Source organism: Artemia franciscana, chromosome 9 (genome assembly GCF_032884065.1).
Source record: "Artemia franciscana chromosome 9, ASM3288406v1, whole genome shotgun sequence".
NCBI lineage: Eukaryota > Metazoa > Arthropoda > Branchiopoda > Anostraca > Artemiidae > Artemia > Artemia franciscana.
The window spans coordinates 6,415,645-6,431,660 of NC_088871.1; the positions used below are offsets into that span (position 1 = coordinate 6,415,645).

The window sequence follows — 16,016 nt, forward strand, 5'->3', positions numbered from 1 at the left end:
ACTCATCAATACTAATAACCAATCTCATAGTAAAACAAAAAAACAAAAAAAAAAACCTATGAACCTTGGCCTAATAAATACTTTTTCAATTTACTTTTTAATAACCCCAGGTGCTCAGCCGCCCGAATGCTCTCCCAAACAGAGTTCCATACTTAGGCTCTGAAAATCTAGTAGAGAAGCTGGCCCTGGTTAGAGAAGCGTTTCTTAATGATGCAACTATCTGTTTTCACTAAAATAATCACGAAAAACCTCTGGACGTAAGTTATTCCAACATTAATAGGCAAAAATTCGTACTTTCGTACTCCTGTAGCGTTCCTACATTCAAATACGAAGCATAAGGGTGAATCAGAGCATGGTATAAAAGCAATAAAACTCTCGGAGGTAAAAACTTTTTGAAACGTTGAATTGCTCCAAGGCCGTGGGCAACCTTTGTTGCAACAATAACGCTGTGGCGTTTCCACGAAAGATTACAATCAATGCAAAAACCTAAATAACGGATTTCCTGAACCTGAACCACATGCTTATTATCAAACAGAATTTTACCATTAATATCATTGGGCTTGCCTACTCTAGTATATAAAATAAAATTAGTCTTAGCAACGTTTACTGATAACAAACTTAATCTAGTAAAAACATGGAAACTTCACGAAACTCAATTCACTTTCAATGCAAGGCTATCCAAACAACGACTAGAAAACATAACTGCATTGTCATCAGCAAATGACGTTAAGCAACAATCCGGAAGATAGAACCTCATGCTATCTACATGTGGACCAAGGACCGACCCCTGTGGCACACCGCATGACACTTGAGAAGATGAAGAAAACACATCATCAATCATCACTTTAATAGACCTCCCGCGTAAATAGCTTTCAAACAACTTCAGACACACTCCTTTAATACGCAAGCATTCTAATCTCTGCGATAAAATACTGTTAGGGGGATCTCACTTTTTGCTAAACAATTATTTACAAAATCAACAAGATGAATGGCAGCATGACTAGTTGAATGACCTTTTCTAAACCCGAATTGGGTGCCACAGAGTAGGCCATGTTTTGTGAGATATAAATTGATATTAATGCTGTAATTGCTGTAATTAATTACTGTAATTAATAAATTATAATTCTGACTAATTAAAATAAAAAAAAATTATACACAACGAAAGGTAGACTAAGATAGATTATTCTTATCTTGTCTCCTATTTGTAAGGTTAAGACTATCTTATTCCCAGTTTTAGGGATGGTCCAACTACCCAAGCGTCCACATTTACTTTCAGAAATTCTACACATCCAAAATGAGGATAAGTCCAAGGCCGTATCCAGGGGGATGAAAGGGGGTTCGAATCCCCCCGCCCCGAAATGTTTGTCTGACAAAAACGTAAGAAAAACGGATAAAATCAATTTTTTTCATGCATTTTTGATAGGGTTTTTCTGTACCCTCTCCCCTCCCCTGAAAAAAATCCTTGTGTAAAACACTCCCCCTCCAAAAAAAAAATCCTATATACGGCCCTGGATAGATCATCTCTCTTCTTGGTCCTTCAAAAAAGCTTGATGGTGAATTAAAACTACTTAAAGACAATGTTCTGCGTAGAGCAATGATCGACCCCCTGATTCTCTTCCTTTGCCCGGGAGTGTAAATCGTGGCTAGGGGCATATCTGACGTTTCCTGTGCTTTTTTCCACGATATTTTCAGGTGTTCATTCTGGAGCCGGATCGAATATGGCTGAGCTTACGGATTTAGGGTGCTGATCCCTGTTCCAAATTAAATAATCAAAAGACCCTAGGGCCTGAACCCTGCTCTGTCGGCAGAGGATTTCAAGTCTAGCGCGCCAATTACTTGCTTAGAACGGCTAACCACTTGGCAATGATAAATTAGAGCAACAACGAATATTATCTATGGTCAAAAGGCTTTCTATTATAAAAAAAAAATGGAAAAGGCTACCCTCTAGCCCCCTATTCTTATCTATTTGTTAAAAAAAAAAGAATATTACAAACAATATGCTTCAAAAGAAACTTATGAGTGTCATCTAACATGATCGAAAAGAACGTACTTATTTAAATTGTCAATATTCGCTAACTATTCTCAGGTAAAATTTGAGTAGGCTAAATGAATAGTGACTATTTTATTCAGAAGCTAAAATATTTATGTGTAATCTATAACAATAAAGGAGTCCAGAGCTTCATTTTATTCTAGTTTTATATTTTGACTCAAATCTTATTTTAGCCGTCACGTTTGTTATCAACAATTCCCAGAGACTTACAAAATTGGGTAATTTAAAAATGAAATATAATATAAACAATAGATTCTATACTGCATTTCGAACTTAAAACAAATCTAAAAATCTCATATTAAACTGTAAAATAGTAAAGCTCTCCACAGCTATTTATTTTTTAATAAAGATATCTCCTTTTTTTATTAATTGTTTTTTTCTTGTGACTGTGCTCAATATTTATCAACTATTTTCTCCAATAATTTTTTCATATTGATTAAGGATTTGACAACCGATTGTTTATAATAATTTTCTGTTAGCCAGCAAAAACATTATCATTAGGAAAACTGTTATTGTTTTTTTTTTTTTTTTTGCTAGGAAGGCAGAAACATGCCTTTAATCCAAAGTATAATTCGCTCCTACCCAAGAATGACTCTGTTGAAGACCCCATGCTTTTTGCACCTACTGCTCATCAAACAGGCCAATAAAATTTCAATTATCTTCACCATCTGTAGTACCCTCCTCCAATGTGTATCTCTTTGTGCATTTGGAATGCTCGGAAGTTTTTTTTGTTTTTTTTTCTCGCCAGGAAGGCAAAAACATACCTTTAATCCCAAGTATGATTCGCTCCTACCCAAGAATGACTGTGTTGAGCAATTCATGCTTTTTGCACTTACTGCTCACCGAACAGTCCACTAAAACTTCAATTGCCTTTGCCTTCCGTAGCACCCTCCTCCAATGTGTATCTTTTTGTGGATTTGGATTGCTTAGAATTTAAAAGTGAATAGGTTCCCTATAAGAATTAGTCTCAATCCATTAAAGGAAAATTATATACCCTAACCCCTCACCAATAGGGAATAAGGTTTACATACCCCCTACTATAAGATAGCTGAGATCCGATATTTTTCAGAAAAGATAGGTCAAATTATTATTTGTCAATATTTAAAACATAATATCTCTTATCAACAGTGTATCAAATTCACCTGGATAGGTTTTGTTTATTGTTTTTAGCTTTTTTAAGAGGAAGTAATCATACTTTTCAATTTAAATTTGTCTTGGGTATTGTTTACGATTATTACTTGTTTACAACTGAATGAAAAGGATCCAGTTTCTAATCAGTTATACTTCAAATCATTATCGCTTTTCATTCCAACAAACAATAAAGAAGATAATAACATCTTGAACTAATAACCTTTTAGCAATTAATATTATTATATTTCAAATATTCAGTTTAATTGACGCAATGAGAAAATTCTTAAAACTGAGAATTGCAGACGAAAATTAATTGAATATTTCGCTTATATATTCAATAGCCATCCTCAGCAAAACAAAAAAGTAAAGATAAAATTCAAATTACGATAAAACTGAGGAAAAGAAAAATGAAAGCAACAATGAAAAGAGTCCCAGCATCATTACTTTTTGCAAGTTCAGCTCTGGCTAACAAAAATGGTAATTCAGACAGATCATATCAGAAACAAACTTTTAATGTTGTTCTTGCTTTTTTGAAAGCTTCCTGTTTGGTTCTATTAATCCTAGCTGAACATGCATAAATTAACGAAGCTTTGACTCTTTTATTTTTGTTTTTATTTTCAATTTCAAAGTCGAATTTTATCTTTATTTTGCTTATTTGCTTTGCTGAAGACAGTTATTAGACACTTAGCTGAAATATTCATTTAACTATCTTCTGCATTTCATTGTTTCTAAAATGTCTTCATTTATTTATTTTATTTATTTTAATTTCATTTATTTTTCATTTATTTTATCTTCATTTTCATTTATTTTAGCGTCATGGAAAAGCTCAAGTGCATGTAGTTTATCTCCCGTTTAGTTTGCTTCAACCCATTTAACCCCTTGCTCCTCTAACCCAGCCCTCATTCAACTCCACTCTTCATCAAATTTATGCCCATTTAACTTAACCTCTTTCAATTCTATCCATTGCATCTTAACCTTCGTTTCATGCAACCCCAATGCAATCCAAAGCCCACTTTAATTCAACCTTATTCAACTTAAATTGACCTTACCTGTTGCCGGGGTTGTGTTTAATATGGGCCAAGTTGAATGGACGTTGAATTACATGAAGCTAGAATTGTATGGGGTGAAGTTGAAAGAGCGTTACGCTGCATGTTTTTTTTAGTTAAACCGGTTTTGAGCTGAATAAGGTTGAGTTGAAGGGGGGGGGGTTGAACTAAAGAAGTGTTGATTTAAATGGGGCTGCATTTAAAGGAAGATGAATTTAATGATTTGAGTTGAATTTGGTTGAGTAAAAAGCGAGTTTAGTTAAACGGGAGCTGGCAAAGCTGCATGGTCTTTACTATTTATTCATTATTATTGAATTTATATCTTTATGCGTTATAGTATTACAGTCGAAGGAAAGGATTCAGTTTTTATGAGTAACTTTGGATACCTCATCTCAAGTGGATTGTCAACATCTGAAGCTGAGGTATCAGGAAAAATTTTGTACTTAAAGAAAATTACGAAGATAAAATATATTATTTTTGATTTATGAACAAGGATACATTTAATCTACTCATATCTACCTCATGATTATACTAATATGCATGTGTTTGACCTATACAAGGGCTACGATATTCTCCATCGTATGGTAGGCCTGTCACTAGTAGTATGGCCAAGATGGGTACAAGGGTTTCAGTGCTTCTCTTCGTGTTTCAGTGAAACTGTGAGGAAAGGGTATGGACTAAAACTGAAAGGTCAAAAAATTTTTCATTGTATCTTACTCTGTTCTCATATGGACATCCGAAAAAGCGATTTCTTACGTATTTTTATTATAATTTGGAACCGTTTTATACATAAACTTGAATAGAGTTTTGTAATTCATGCAAGGTAAAGCTAATTTATAATTTTCTTTTCAGGCAAAAAGATGATGTTTATTGATCTAAGGGATGGTACTGGGTATCTTCAGTGTGTACTCACTGATATGTTGTGTCAGACGTACGAGGCCATCACTTTAACAACTGAATCTTGCGTCACACTTTTTGGAACGGTTAGAGAATTACCTCCAGGGAGCCACACGGCACCTGGGAACCACGAACTAATTGTAAGTGTATTTCTTGTACTTCTTGACAATTGATATGATACTTTATGTTTTATCTTTCCAAATATTGTTATCAACTTTTATGAACTTGTGATAATCTGATCTCTTTCGATGCATTTAGGGTGTCGTATTTATCAGCAGGAACCTAAGCTTATGCTCTGTTTCAGCTTTGCAACCTGGCATGCCTTGTTATAAAGCTTATTAATATTTGGGCTTTATGACCCATAATTGCTTCCAAGATTAAATAAATTATTATCTGGGAATTTTTAAGTTTATGCTAAATTTTTGTCCACGGTTCAGTTTGGCAACAATGGTTAAACTTGCGCAACTAAAATTCTGTTCATAGTTTTGTAATAACCAGAAGAAAAATCGTAGAAAATCCTGGTTTTCTGGCACAAATATGCGGGATATCGGAAAATTTCACAAGGGGTTTGAAAATATTAGATAGTTATCTATACGTCAAAAAATTTTTGGACTTCAACCCAATTTAATTTTAGGCTCTAATATGTTGAGAGTGATCAACCATAAAGAGGACGGACTAATCCCTGCTTCTTTTCTGTCGTTAAGTATGTTGCGCATTATGTTTGACCTCATTGCTGCGTGAACATCTAAGCCCAAGGGGAAAGTGGGATATTGGGAAATTTCTCCAAGGTCGATGTTTTTGAGGCACGGGGCAGTGTATCCTGATGCCAAAAACTTCCCTAGAGAGGATATGGAGCAATTAAATAGTCGATTGTCGACGATTTTTGTCAATTTTTGGCTCTAATATCCCGATAGGGATCCTTCTGATCAACTACTTGGGGAGTTTGATCACCCCTATTGCTAGGGCCTTGCATGTTTGCACTTTAGGGATTTTCGTGTTCCACTATAATTTCAGTCATTGGTATCCCAGTTGACTCTTTTTCTGCCCTTATGCTTCTGGGCTAATTAGGAACTCAGCTGGGCTGTTGGGGAAAATGTGAACTCAATGGTCGAGTTACTTTTTTTGTAACAGATTGTATTCAGGGAGTCTAAGATTTATCGAATAATCCATTATTTTCACCGAAATAATTTGTCCAAAAAGGGGGTAAATTTATCTAGATAAAAATCAAACAAGTAAATTCGTTACATCTGAGACCGTATGGCTTTTCAATGTTCTCTCAAATAGTTTTTCTAAATCGTGTTTTCATGTTGAACAGTCATTTATCATTATTTATCTTTTCATTTCAGCTCATGCGATCGAAAATTTATTGACTTACTGTTTTTTTATGTAGCGAAAAAGATAAACAAATTTTCTTTTTACTTTTTATATTTTTTGTCCAAAACAGGCTAAAATTAGTATCGGAAAAAAAAGTTCACGTTATCTCACACGTTCAAGGACATCCAATCATGGTTTGGTGTTTTCCCTAAGCTTACCTAAGCTAAGTGAACGCTCGCCCAAGAAAGAAACCGAAGTCAATTTCACGGCCCATGAAGAGATTCGGCAATTCTTTTGTTTCTTTTTTTTGCAAGCGGTTTTAAAAAGTTCAAATGAAACAGTATAGTGTTTATTTGGAACAAAAACGGCACCATTTAGTGTATTGTTCTCAAATGTTAATTACACCTATTGTGATCACGTGATTCTTATTTTGTCCCATTTATCTAGGTTTGAATATAATCAATAAACGTAAAAATGGTATTTTCCAAAATAATTGTAGGTAGATTACTGGGAGCTCATTGGTGGAGCGCCTGCTGGTGGCGCTGATGCTGTTCTTAACGAAGAAGCGCATAGTGACGTTATGTTGGACAATAGACATATTATGATTAGAGGAGAAAATGTGAGTCTCTTTTCTTATCGTTGCCATTTATGCTCGGTATAAGAGTAGAAGTCCTGATTGTTTTTTTTTTATCTTTCGAGATTTTAAAAGCGCAAGGACATTGAAAGTAAATTATGATTTTTGCCCCCAGTAAATCAAATTGTTGTTTTTAGTGCATTATCAAATTTTCGTTATTCTTGCTATTGTGAAAATAAATAATCGAAACTAATTCGTTAAATTTGACATTACCTTTCGTTCATGACAATTTAAACATTAACCATTAGGTGATTCTCAAAGACAATTATACCTTCAAAGGAAAGCTACTCCTTTTTAAAGTTTGCTGGCACATGTTTTACAAATTTTTTCTTCTTATTTTTTGCTTGTTAATTTTGTTTTTGCTTATCAGCTTTTTTTTGCTTTTTTTTATGTTTGTGTAATTTTTCACATACTACTGCTACTAGAAAAAGCAAAGACAGATAATATGAGTGAGAGGCACACCCGGCATAAGCTTTTTTCAAGAATGTGTAAAAATGATGTCATTTTCACTTGTTGATAGATAGTCCCGTCCCTTACGTCCATCTGGGGGCAGAACTAAGGTAGATTGGGTGATGCTGGGCTTTGATCAAACGGAGCGACCGAGTCGGGCCATGATTGGGGTATTTTTCGCGATACGGGACTCAGTTTCAGCTTGGATAGATTCGCTATCCGTGATGACGGAGCCAAGATACGCGAACGATTTCACATCTTCATGTGATGACGGGGCCAAGATGCGTGAACGATTTGACAACTGTTTGAGCCATTTTGTACCTCTAATTTAATTCAATGGTTTGTCCCAACACCCTGAATGGAGGTGAGTTCGAAGCTGCGTCTGCCGGATCGATGTTCATTATCTTAGTCTTTTGCCAGCTGATTTTCAGGCCCATTTTAAATGCTTCTTCCGACAGTGTGGTAAGTCCTTCCTCGAGTTCAGCTGTAGAGGTGCAAACTAAAGTGATATCATCCGCAAAGTCGCAATCACTTAGGAATCGGTCACCAAACTGCAGTCCATAGTAGAGACTTTTTGGTTCGGTCCGCAACATCATCCATGACGGAGTTGAAAAGTTCGGAGGCGTGAGCACATCCTTACCTTACACCGGCTTATATTTCGAATACTTGGCTGTGACGACCGTTTATCTGGACGAAGCTCTTAGTAACAATGTAAAGGGCCTTGAACAGACGGCAATACTTGTCAGGGAGTCCTATTTGTTAAAGTATCATCCAGAGGAATCACGGTTAACCGAATCAAGTGCCGCATTGAAGTCAACAAAGACAATATAAGCTGTATATTGGAACTGGTGGGCTTTTTTTTGCAACCTGACGGAGGATGAAGATATACAGTCGTGGAGTTATTGGGCATGAAACCCGCTTGCTGAATCTGGCGGCACGGAGGAATTGGGTCCTTCTGTCCAGTAGATTCATGGCAAATAATTTACTAGGGACTGATAGGAGGGTGATTCCTTTGTAATTGAAGCAATTGCTGTTGCTGCCTTTGCGTTTCCACAGAGGAATGATTAGTCCTTCTTTCTATTCTTGCGGCCTTATTTCCATCGTCCAAACAAGGGAGAAAAGTATATGTAGGCAAAGAAGCATTGCTGGTCCTCCGAATTTCAGTAGCTCGACGATGAACCGACGTATTCCGGGCGCCTTATTGTTTTTCATTCTCAGAGCTGTCTGTATATCTTCCACTGAGGGGGGGGGGGAGAGATCAGGCATTGGAAGATTTTCGCGTATGGTTTGCTCAGTGGACAGCAGTAGTTCAGGGTCATAATTCACTTTATCAGAGTTCAGCGGCTTTGCAAAATGTTCCTTCTATCTTTCTAGTTGTGCACTTTCACCTTCAAGAATTTCACCAGAATCTGATCTTACTGCTCGTATATTTGAAGGTTTTCTTTCGCTTAGGTCTATGTAATATATAATTATATGTAATATATAATTCCTCAAATAATAATAAAAAAATTATGATAAGAAAAATAATATTTTACTCCTTTATTTAACTGATTTTGCCCCAGTCAAGTGAAAATGGCAGGTTTAAAATTTTTAGTCATTTTTTTTATGGGTAAAACAGAGTACAGAAACATTAGGACTAGTTCCTTATCTTTTGCACATGTAGTTAAAAAATGAAATTGCTTCTAAAGGAAAACGGCCTACTAATGTTATCGTGTCTCTTCTGAATAGCTAATTAATAAGTAATTGATTATTTTTGATCTGAATAATTGATTCTAATTCTTGGTTTTGTTAAAACCAACAATTAATTCAAATTGAAAAACTGAAGCAAAAACTGGAAAACTTAGTTCAGTTTGTTGGTTTTGAAGCAACCTAATTTGACTCCAGACCAATGCAATTTCTTTAGAAATACTTGGATTGTCTGAGCCTACCAGATGTCAAATCTATGTTTTTCATTTGTTTTTTGGGGTTATGTTCAAAGTTATTCACAGATATTCGTGTATTAACCTGTCGGACTCCAGGCATAAAGAAACAGTACTCTAGTGAGGACCAAAGAAAATATTGTCCCCCCCCAGTAAAACTTCACTCAAAATTCCAGCTGGTTCCTCCACCACTAAATGTACACTTGCCAATAAAATTATAGCTTTGGAAATAGTCATTTCCAAAGAAAAAGAACTCCCTTCTCTGCTTTTATTGAATTCTCTATTCATCTGCACACAATAAAATAGTCTAATATGGACGTCTTACTCTACAAATATGAATTTTACCCAAAAAGGGATATACTTGTATTCTTAATATTTTACTTTTTACCAAAGGGAGAAAGCTTGAACCCGTGTCTCTAAGGTCGTAAATTTGGTGCTTTACCTACTGAGCTAGTTCGTTATTGCTATTGCGAAACATTAAAAAAAAAATAAAAAATTGTATTAAAAAAACATCTAACCACCTAGAAAACCAAATAAGGTATGAGCAAGTAAATTGAACTGACCGTTGTATTATTGTTATTATCGTTATTATTATTATTCAGGATTAGTGCATTGGTTTATCCAAGGAAGTTTATTTTTGAGTCATCGAAGATACAATAAAACAATTTTGATATCTCAGTCAAATGTCCGTCCTATTTCTCTGAGTGCAAAAAGAGAATACAGCTTATTTAACGAACAGACCGAAAAAAATAACAACTTGTAAATACCTTGAAAACCAAATAAGATATATGAAAGTGGATTCTACACATCGAAGGAAAATTGCTTTGCTGAATAGGAATGCTGTAAATTTTAGTTTGACGAAAATTTTACATACCGTCTTTTGAAATACTGCTGCATGCTTCATCAAGAACTTTTACTTCAAGGTTTATGTTCTCATAAGGGATTTTGCGGAAAGTGTGCACCTGCAACTTGCAACAGAAGGGCGATGTACCAAAACTAGCCAACAAACTAGCCAAAAACTAGCCAACAAAAGGGCTAGTGTCATTGTGTAAACCACTCATGTCTACACAAATTTCTTACATTAAGAATTCGTCAGAACTTATAAAAAAAATAAAAGAAGTGGAGATTTGTACAAATTCTATAATTTCAAGTTTCGACATAGTGTCAATGTATACGAGTATTGATGTAAAAGCCGCAGAAATTCTTCTTGAAAGAAAGATACTAAGAAATTTGGACTTAATTAGTGGTGAAACAGTTTTGGAAGTCGGTGTAATTATGAATTTAGTTAGGTTGTGCAACATGTTCTCTTATTTTTTTCAATTCAGAGGGGGGTTTTTCGAACAAGTAAATGGTTTTCCCATGGGGGCCCCTTTAAGTCCTTTATTAACAAATTGTTTTGTAGAAAATATTGAAACAATAGCGTTAGATTCATACTTTTTAAAACAGAAATTTTGGGGGATATATATGGATGACATAATTTCAGTATGGAATTAGGGGGTGGAGGAATTAAAAAGTTTTTAGAACATCTTAATTTTTGGGGAGGTGATTTAAAATTTACAATAGAATTAGAAGAAAAAACTTTCGTCATGGAAAGGCAGTGTGGTCTTCGAAGTTATCTAGGGCGATGTTCTTCATAACTAGATTCATTAGTCTGTGATCTGTTCGTAATTATTATATTATTTATACTTTTTCTTGGAGGAGGATCTAAACTTGAATAAAAAATAGGAAAATTGTCCTTTTTTAAACAATTTTTGTACCACATTCAACGTATTTTTAATGTAAAAAACAACGTACATCAAAATTTAATTTGATCGAAGGATAGAGATGAATCTCAGCTATGGAATGATAGAACAATTGTCGTGTTTCGTTGTTGTATAAAAACATACGAGAGCAGAAAAATAGCACCAAAGAAGACCACAAAAAATTGCACAGGGAACTTAAACCTAAAATGGAAAAATGGTAGGTTTTTCCAAAAAAAAAATTATAAGGCGGTCACATTTTGGAATTACTACAGCAAACTTATGAAAGATATTCTAATGATAAAAGTTTTTTTTTTGCTTATTTTAAAATAGTGTTCCTAACTGTGATATCATTGAACCCTGATACTAGTTCTTAGTCCTGAAAATAAAAAAAAAGCAAAAAATAATCGCCAAAAGAGGAAGTATGTTCGCTTTTTATGTTGTACAGATACGTGAAAAGAACATATTCAAGTAGTACTCGTTTTTGTTTCGATTATTTTTTTTTTTTTCTAGTAGTCCAGCAAAGCCCTGGAGATGTATTTTTTTCATATCTCAGCAAAGAAGAGGGCCCTTTTTGATTGACTTCTTTTTTTAACTTGCTTTATTTTCATGCTGAACCATCCCAGCTATTGTCCAGTCAGGTTTTGAATAAGCTATAGATCTTGAACATAAAAAAAAAAACTACTGAAAGAAGACGTCGTCACCTTTTTGTAATGTTTCAGTTAGATTAAAAGAAGACATATAAATTATACTCTTTTTGGTTGTTGATTTTTTCTCCTTTTTGCAATTTTTTTTTTCTTTATAGACCAGTAAAGTTCTGAAAATGGGTTTTGTAATAACAGAACAGATGCGACAGCACTTCTTGGACAGAGGATACGTGGAAGTCAACCCACCTAGCCTTGTTCAAACACAGGTCGAAGGAGGTTCAACCCTGTTTAAACTGGATTATTTTGGGTTAGTTTGATTTATCAAATGACTTCTAATCTCTTCGCAATTGCTTGGCTTTCAACATGGGATGTATTAAAGCAGTGGCTCTGCTATTTTCTATTTCCACTGAGGAAATAGGGCTATACCACCAGCTGGTTTGATTGCTTATTCACTCAGGGTGTTAGGTTATGTTTATAATATTGTGGTCTGTTTTCTTTCTCTTTCTCTGTACTACGCTTTTCCCAAATGTTTGTGTAGCGGATCATGAAAAAATTAGTTTTATTTTTGTGTAGCGGGTCTTGAACAAATTAATATTATTTTGTCTGTGAAATATTGTTGATTTATATTGTAATAATATCAAATATTAACTGTATGAAAAATGTTAAGGTTATTTTCAAGGAAATGCATTAGTTTGTTAGTCTGAATTACGTAAGATAATGTTAAATCGAGTATAAAATAAGAAAACCTAAGCAAGACTTATTTAACCGTCAATATTAAAGTCAATATCTAATATTTTGTAATATATATTTCAGTTTTTATGGCACTTGGTATCTACCAAGTGACGTATAGCGATCGCCAATTCTGTCGGTCTGTCTGTCTGTCCCGGTTTTGCTACTTTAGCATTTCCAGGTAAGCTAGGACGATGAAATTTGGCGGGTGTATCAGGAAACAAATTAAATTAGAAATTGTCGTTTCCCGGTTCGGCCATCTGGGGGGGGGGGGATTGAATCGGAAAAATTAAAAAAATGAGGTATTTTTAACTTACGAACGGGTGATCAGATCTTAATGAAATTTGATGTTTGGAAGGATATCGTGTCTCGGAGCTCTTAATTTTAAATCCCGACCGGATCCGGTGACATTGGGGGGAGTTAGGGGGAGCCTAAAATTTTGGAAAACGCTTAGAGTGGAGGGATCGGGATGAAATTTGGTGGTAAAAATAAGCACAAGTCCTAGATACGTGATTGACATAACCGGAATGGATCCACTCTCTTTGGGGGAGTTGAGGGGGAAGGGTTAATTCTAAAAAATTAGAAAAAATGAGGTATTTTTAGCTTACGAAGGAGTGATTGGATTTTAATGAAATTTCATATTTAAAAGGACCTCGTAACTCAGATCTCTTATTTTAAATCCCGACCGGATCCAGTGTCATTGGGGGGGGGGAGACCGGAAATCTTGGAAAACGCTTACAGCGGAGAGATCAGGATGAAACTTGGTGGGAAGAACAAGCACAAGTCCAAGATATGTGACAAAAATAACCGGACCGGATCCTCTCTCTTTGGTGGAGTTGGAGGGGGGGGGGGGTAATTCGGAAAAATTAGAAAAAATGAGGTATTTGTAACTTACGAACGGGTGATCAGATCTTAATGAAATTTGATCTTTAGAAGGATCTTGTGCTTTAGAACTCTCATTTTAAATCCCGACCAGATCCGCTGACATTGGGGGAGCTGGAGGGGGAAACCGGAAATCTTGGAAAACACTTAAGAGTGGAGAGATCGGGATGAAACTTGACGGGAAGAATAAGCACAAGTTATAGATACGTGATTGACATAATTGGAACGGATCCGTTCTCTTTAGGGGAGCTGGGGGTTATTAATTTGGAAAAATTAGAAAAATTGAGGTATTTTAACCTAAGAACGGGTGACCGGATCAATGAAATTTGATGTTTAGAAGGAACTCAGGTTTCAGAGCTCTTATTTCGTATCTCGACCAGATCTGTTGACATTGGAGGGAGAAACCGGAAATCTTGGAAAACGCTGATAAATATCGTAGATACGTGATTGACGTAATCGGACTGGATCCGCTCTCTTTGGGGGAGTTAGGGGGTGGGGTTCAGTGCTTTGGCGAGTTTGGTGCTTCTGGACGTGCTAGGACGATGAAAATTGGTAGGCGTGTCATGGAGCTGCACAAATTGACTTGATAAAGTCGTTTTCCCCGATTCGACCATCTGGGGGGCTGAAGGGAGAGGAAAAATTAGAAAAATTGAGGTATTACGTGTAGGTTATTGAATTTTGATATTTAGAAGGACCTCGTGACTCAGCTCTTATTTTAAATCCCGACCAGCATTAAGCCTCTGATTTTCCGTTTAAAGCAATCTATTGGTTCCTAGAATTTTGCCAGAGCTCATTCCATATGAGCTCTTGGCTCTTGGCTCTTCCGACCTCGTCACAGTGCCATATGGGCTCTTAGCTCTTGTTCTTGTAAAATGCTGATCTTTGAATTTGTCGGTGCTTTCCAGAATTTGTTTTGCCTCATGCTGGTTTTGAAGAATAGCTATTTATTTTTAGCAATTGAATTTGAATTTAATATAATGCAAAAATTATCCTATGTGGCCATTTTTGACAGAACATAAAGAAATGTATTTCATAGGTGTTCATTTTTAGCTGATTTAAATTCGTGAGTTGAATTACTAAAATACAAATGCGATCCTGCTGCTTCTGAAACCTTTCAAGGATTTTAACAGGTGAAAAAACTTAGAAATACCCAAACGAATGAAATTACTGGCATTCCTTGTTAGATACATTGGTCCTTAGAGCGTTTTTCTGTTCATGACCCAATATCATCCCAATACTGGGATGATATATGGCTTAGCTCGTCCCTATTTGGTGGTTGACCACAATTTCGGTGAAGATTCCAGCCTTGATTCACAAGCACCAATGGAAAATACTCCCAGAATTGCTCCAGGTCCTAATCAACCTTCAAATATTACTTGTATGTCACTAACTAATACTTGCTTCACTGTTATCAAGTCAAAAAGTCAAAAGAAGTAGTTTCTCTTTTTGTCTCTTTGTAGTTTGGAAAACCCTACTTGCACAAAGCCCTAATAAAACGAAGTTACAATCGATCAAAGCTAATCAGGGTCAGAGCTTATTGAGGCCCTGGCTCATTGCCAATACTTGTGGCTGCTGCCCAAAATTGCAATGGTTTTTGATGGAATTTAGCATAGATCCTTGTTAAAGGAGCTCAGAGCACCTGGAATTGGTTCTTGGCATATGATGTGGTTAAGAACATTTTAAGTATTGGTTCTATAAGTCGTTCTTTGACAACGTCTTGTTACCATCTGGTCAAAAGTTCTTTCTCCCACCTGAATGGATCATGGGTTCCACTCTTTTCCTATAACATTTTAATGAGACGTTTACAACCTAGCAAACCCTCCACTCTATTTTTCTGGAAGCCATCTCAAAAAATGTAGACTGTTAATACTTTCGGAATATTCTGAACATTGAGTTGGTGTGGTGCTGGGACATTCCACTTTAATGATTTAAAAACCAATCAATTCCTTATCGGCCAATAGATGGTCCCGCCCTATCTACAAGAACGAAGCAATTAAGAGATTTACAGGACTAAATCTCCTGTGAATTCATTGGTCTGATGATCTTTTTAGAGCGTCCAAGTCAAATAGTTCCAAATTTATGTGCTAGAGGGCTTAAACTAAATCTTCGCTTCAAAAAGGAGAGGCTGTACTACCACCAAAGATTACTGCTTCTTTCTAGTAGCAATGGTCGGAAGGTGTTTCAATGAATGATTTTTATAACTAGGTCTTTTCACCTTTATTTTCAAGAACTCGCTCCTTTTGTGCCACTCTTTGTCAAGGTGACATGACAAACACGAAGCCACACACTTTGTTCTGGTTACCTAAGGGAAGAAACGCTGATGATGATTGGGAAGGATACTTGAAAAACAGTTTTGTTTGGTACCTCACTTTCCTCTAGAGACGTCTCCCTTTGGGGTTATTCCTTTAATCGTAGGCTGAAGAGGAGGCATAAAGCGTTGTTAGTATATCGTGGTTGCAGCGGTAGCTGCAACCTTGTATAGTACGAACCTCGGCTAATAGCAACCCAAAATTAATTATTTGAAACCAAATCGGGTTGTCCTTTTTTCCGTTTTTTCCTTCTTGACTGATAGCAGGGC

The 16,016-nt window shown here is 35.8% G+C and overlaps 1 protein-coding gene across 2 annotated transcripts in view; it reads left to right on the top strand.

Annotated features, from left to right (window-relative positions):
- The window catches only part of LOC136030937 (asparagine--tRNA ligase, cytoplasmic-like), a 124,618-nt gene that overhangs the window by 26,486 nt on the left and 82,116 nt on the right, over positions 1 to 16,016 (top strand). For both annotated transcript variants that reach the window (XM_065710046.1, XM_065710047.1), the window contains 3 exons: positions 5,080 to 5,264; positions 6,938 to 7,057; positions 11,986 to 12,134. In XM_065710046.1, the coding sequence (XP_065566118.1) occupies positions 5,080 to 5,264; positions 6,938 to 7,057; positions 11,986 to 12,134 (454 nt within the window). The remainder of the gene's footprint in view (positions 1 to 5,079; positions 5,265 to 6,937; positions 7,058 to 11,985; positions 12,135 to 16,016) is intronic.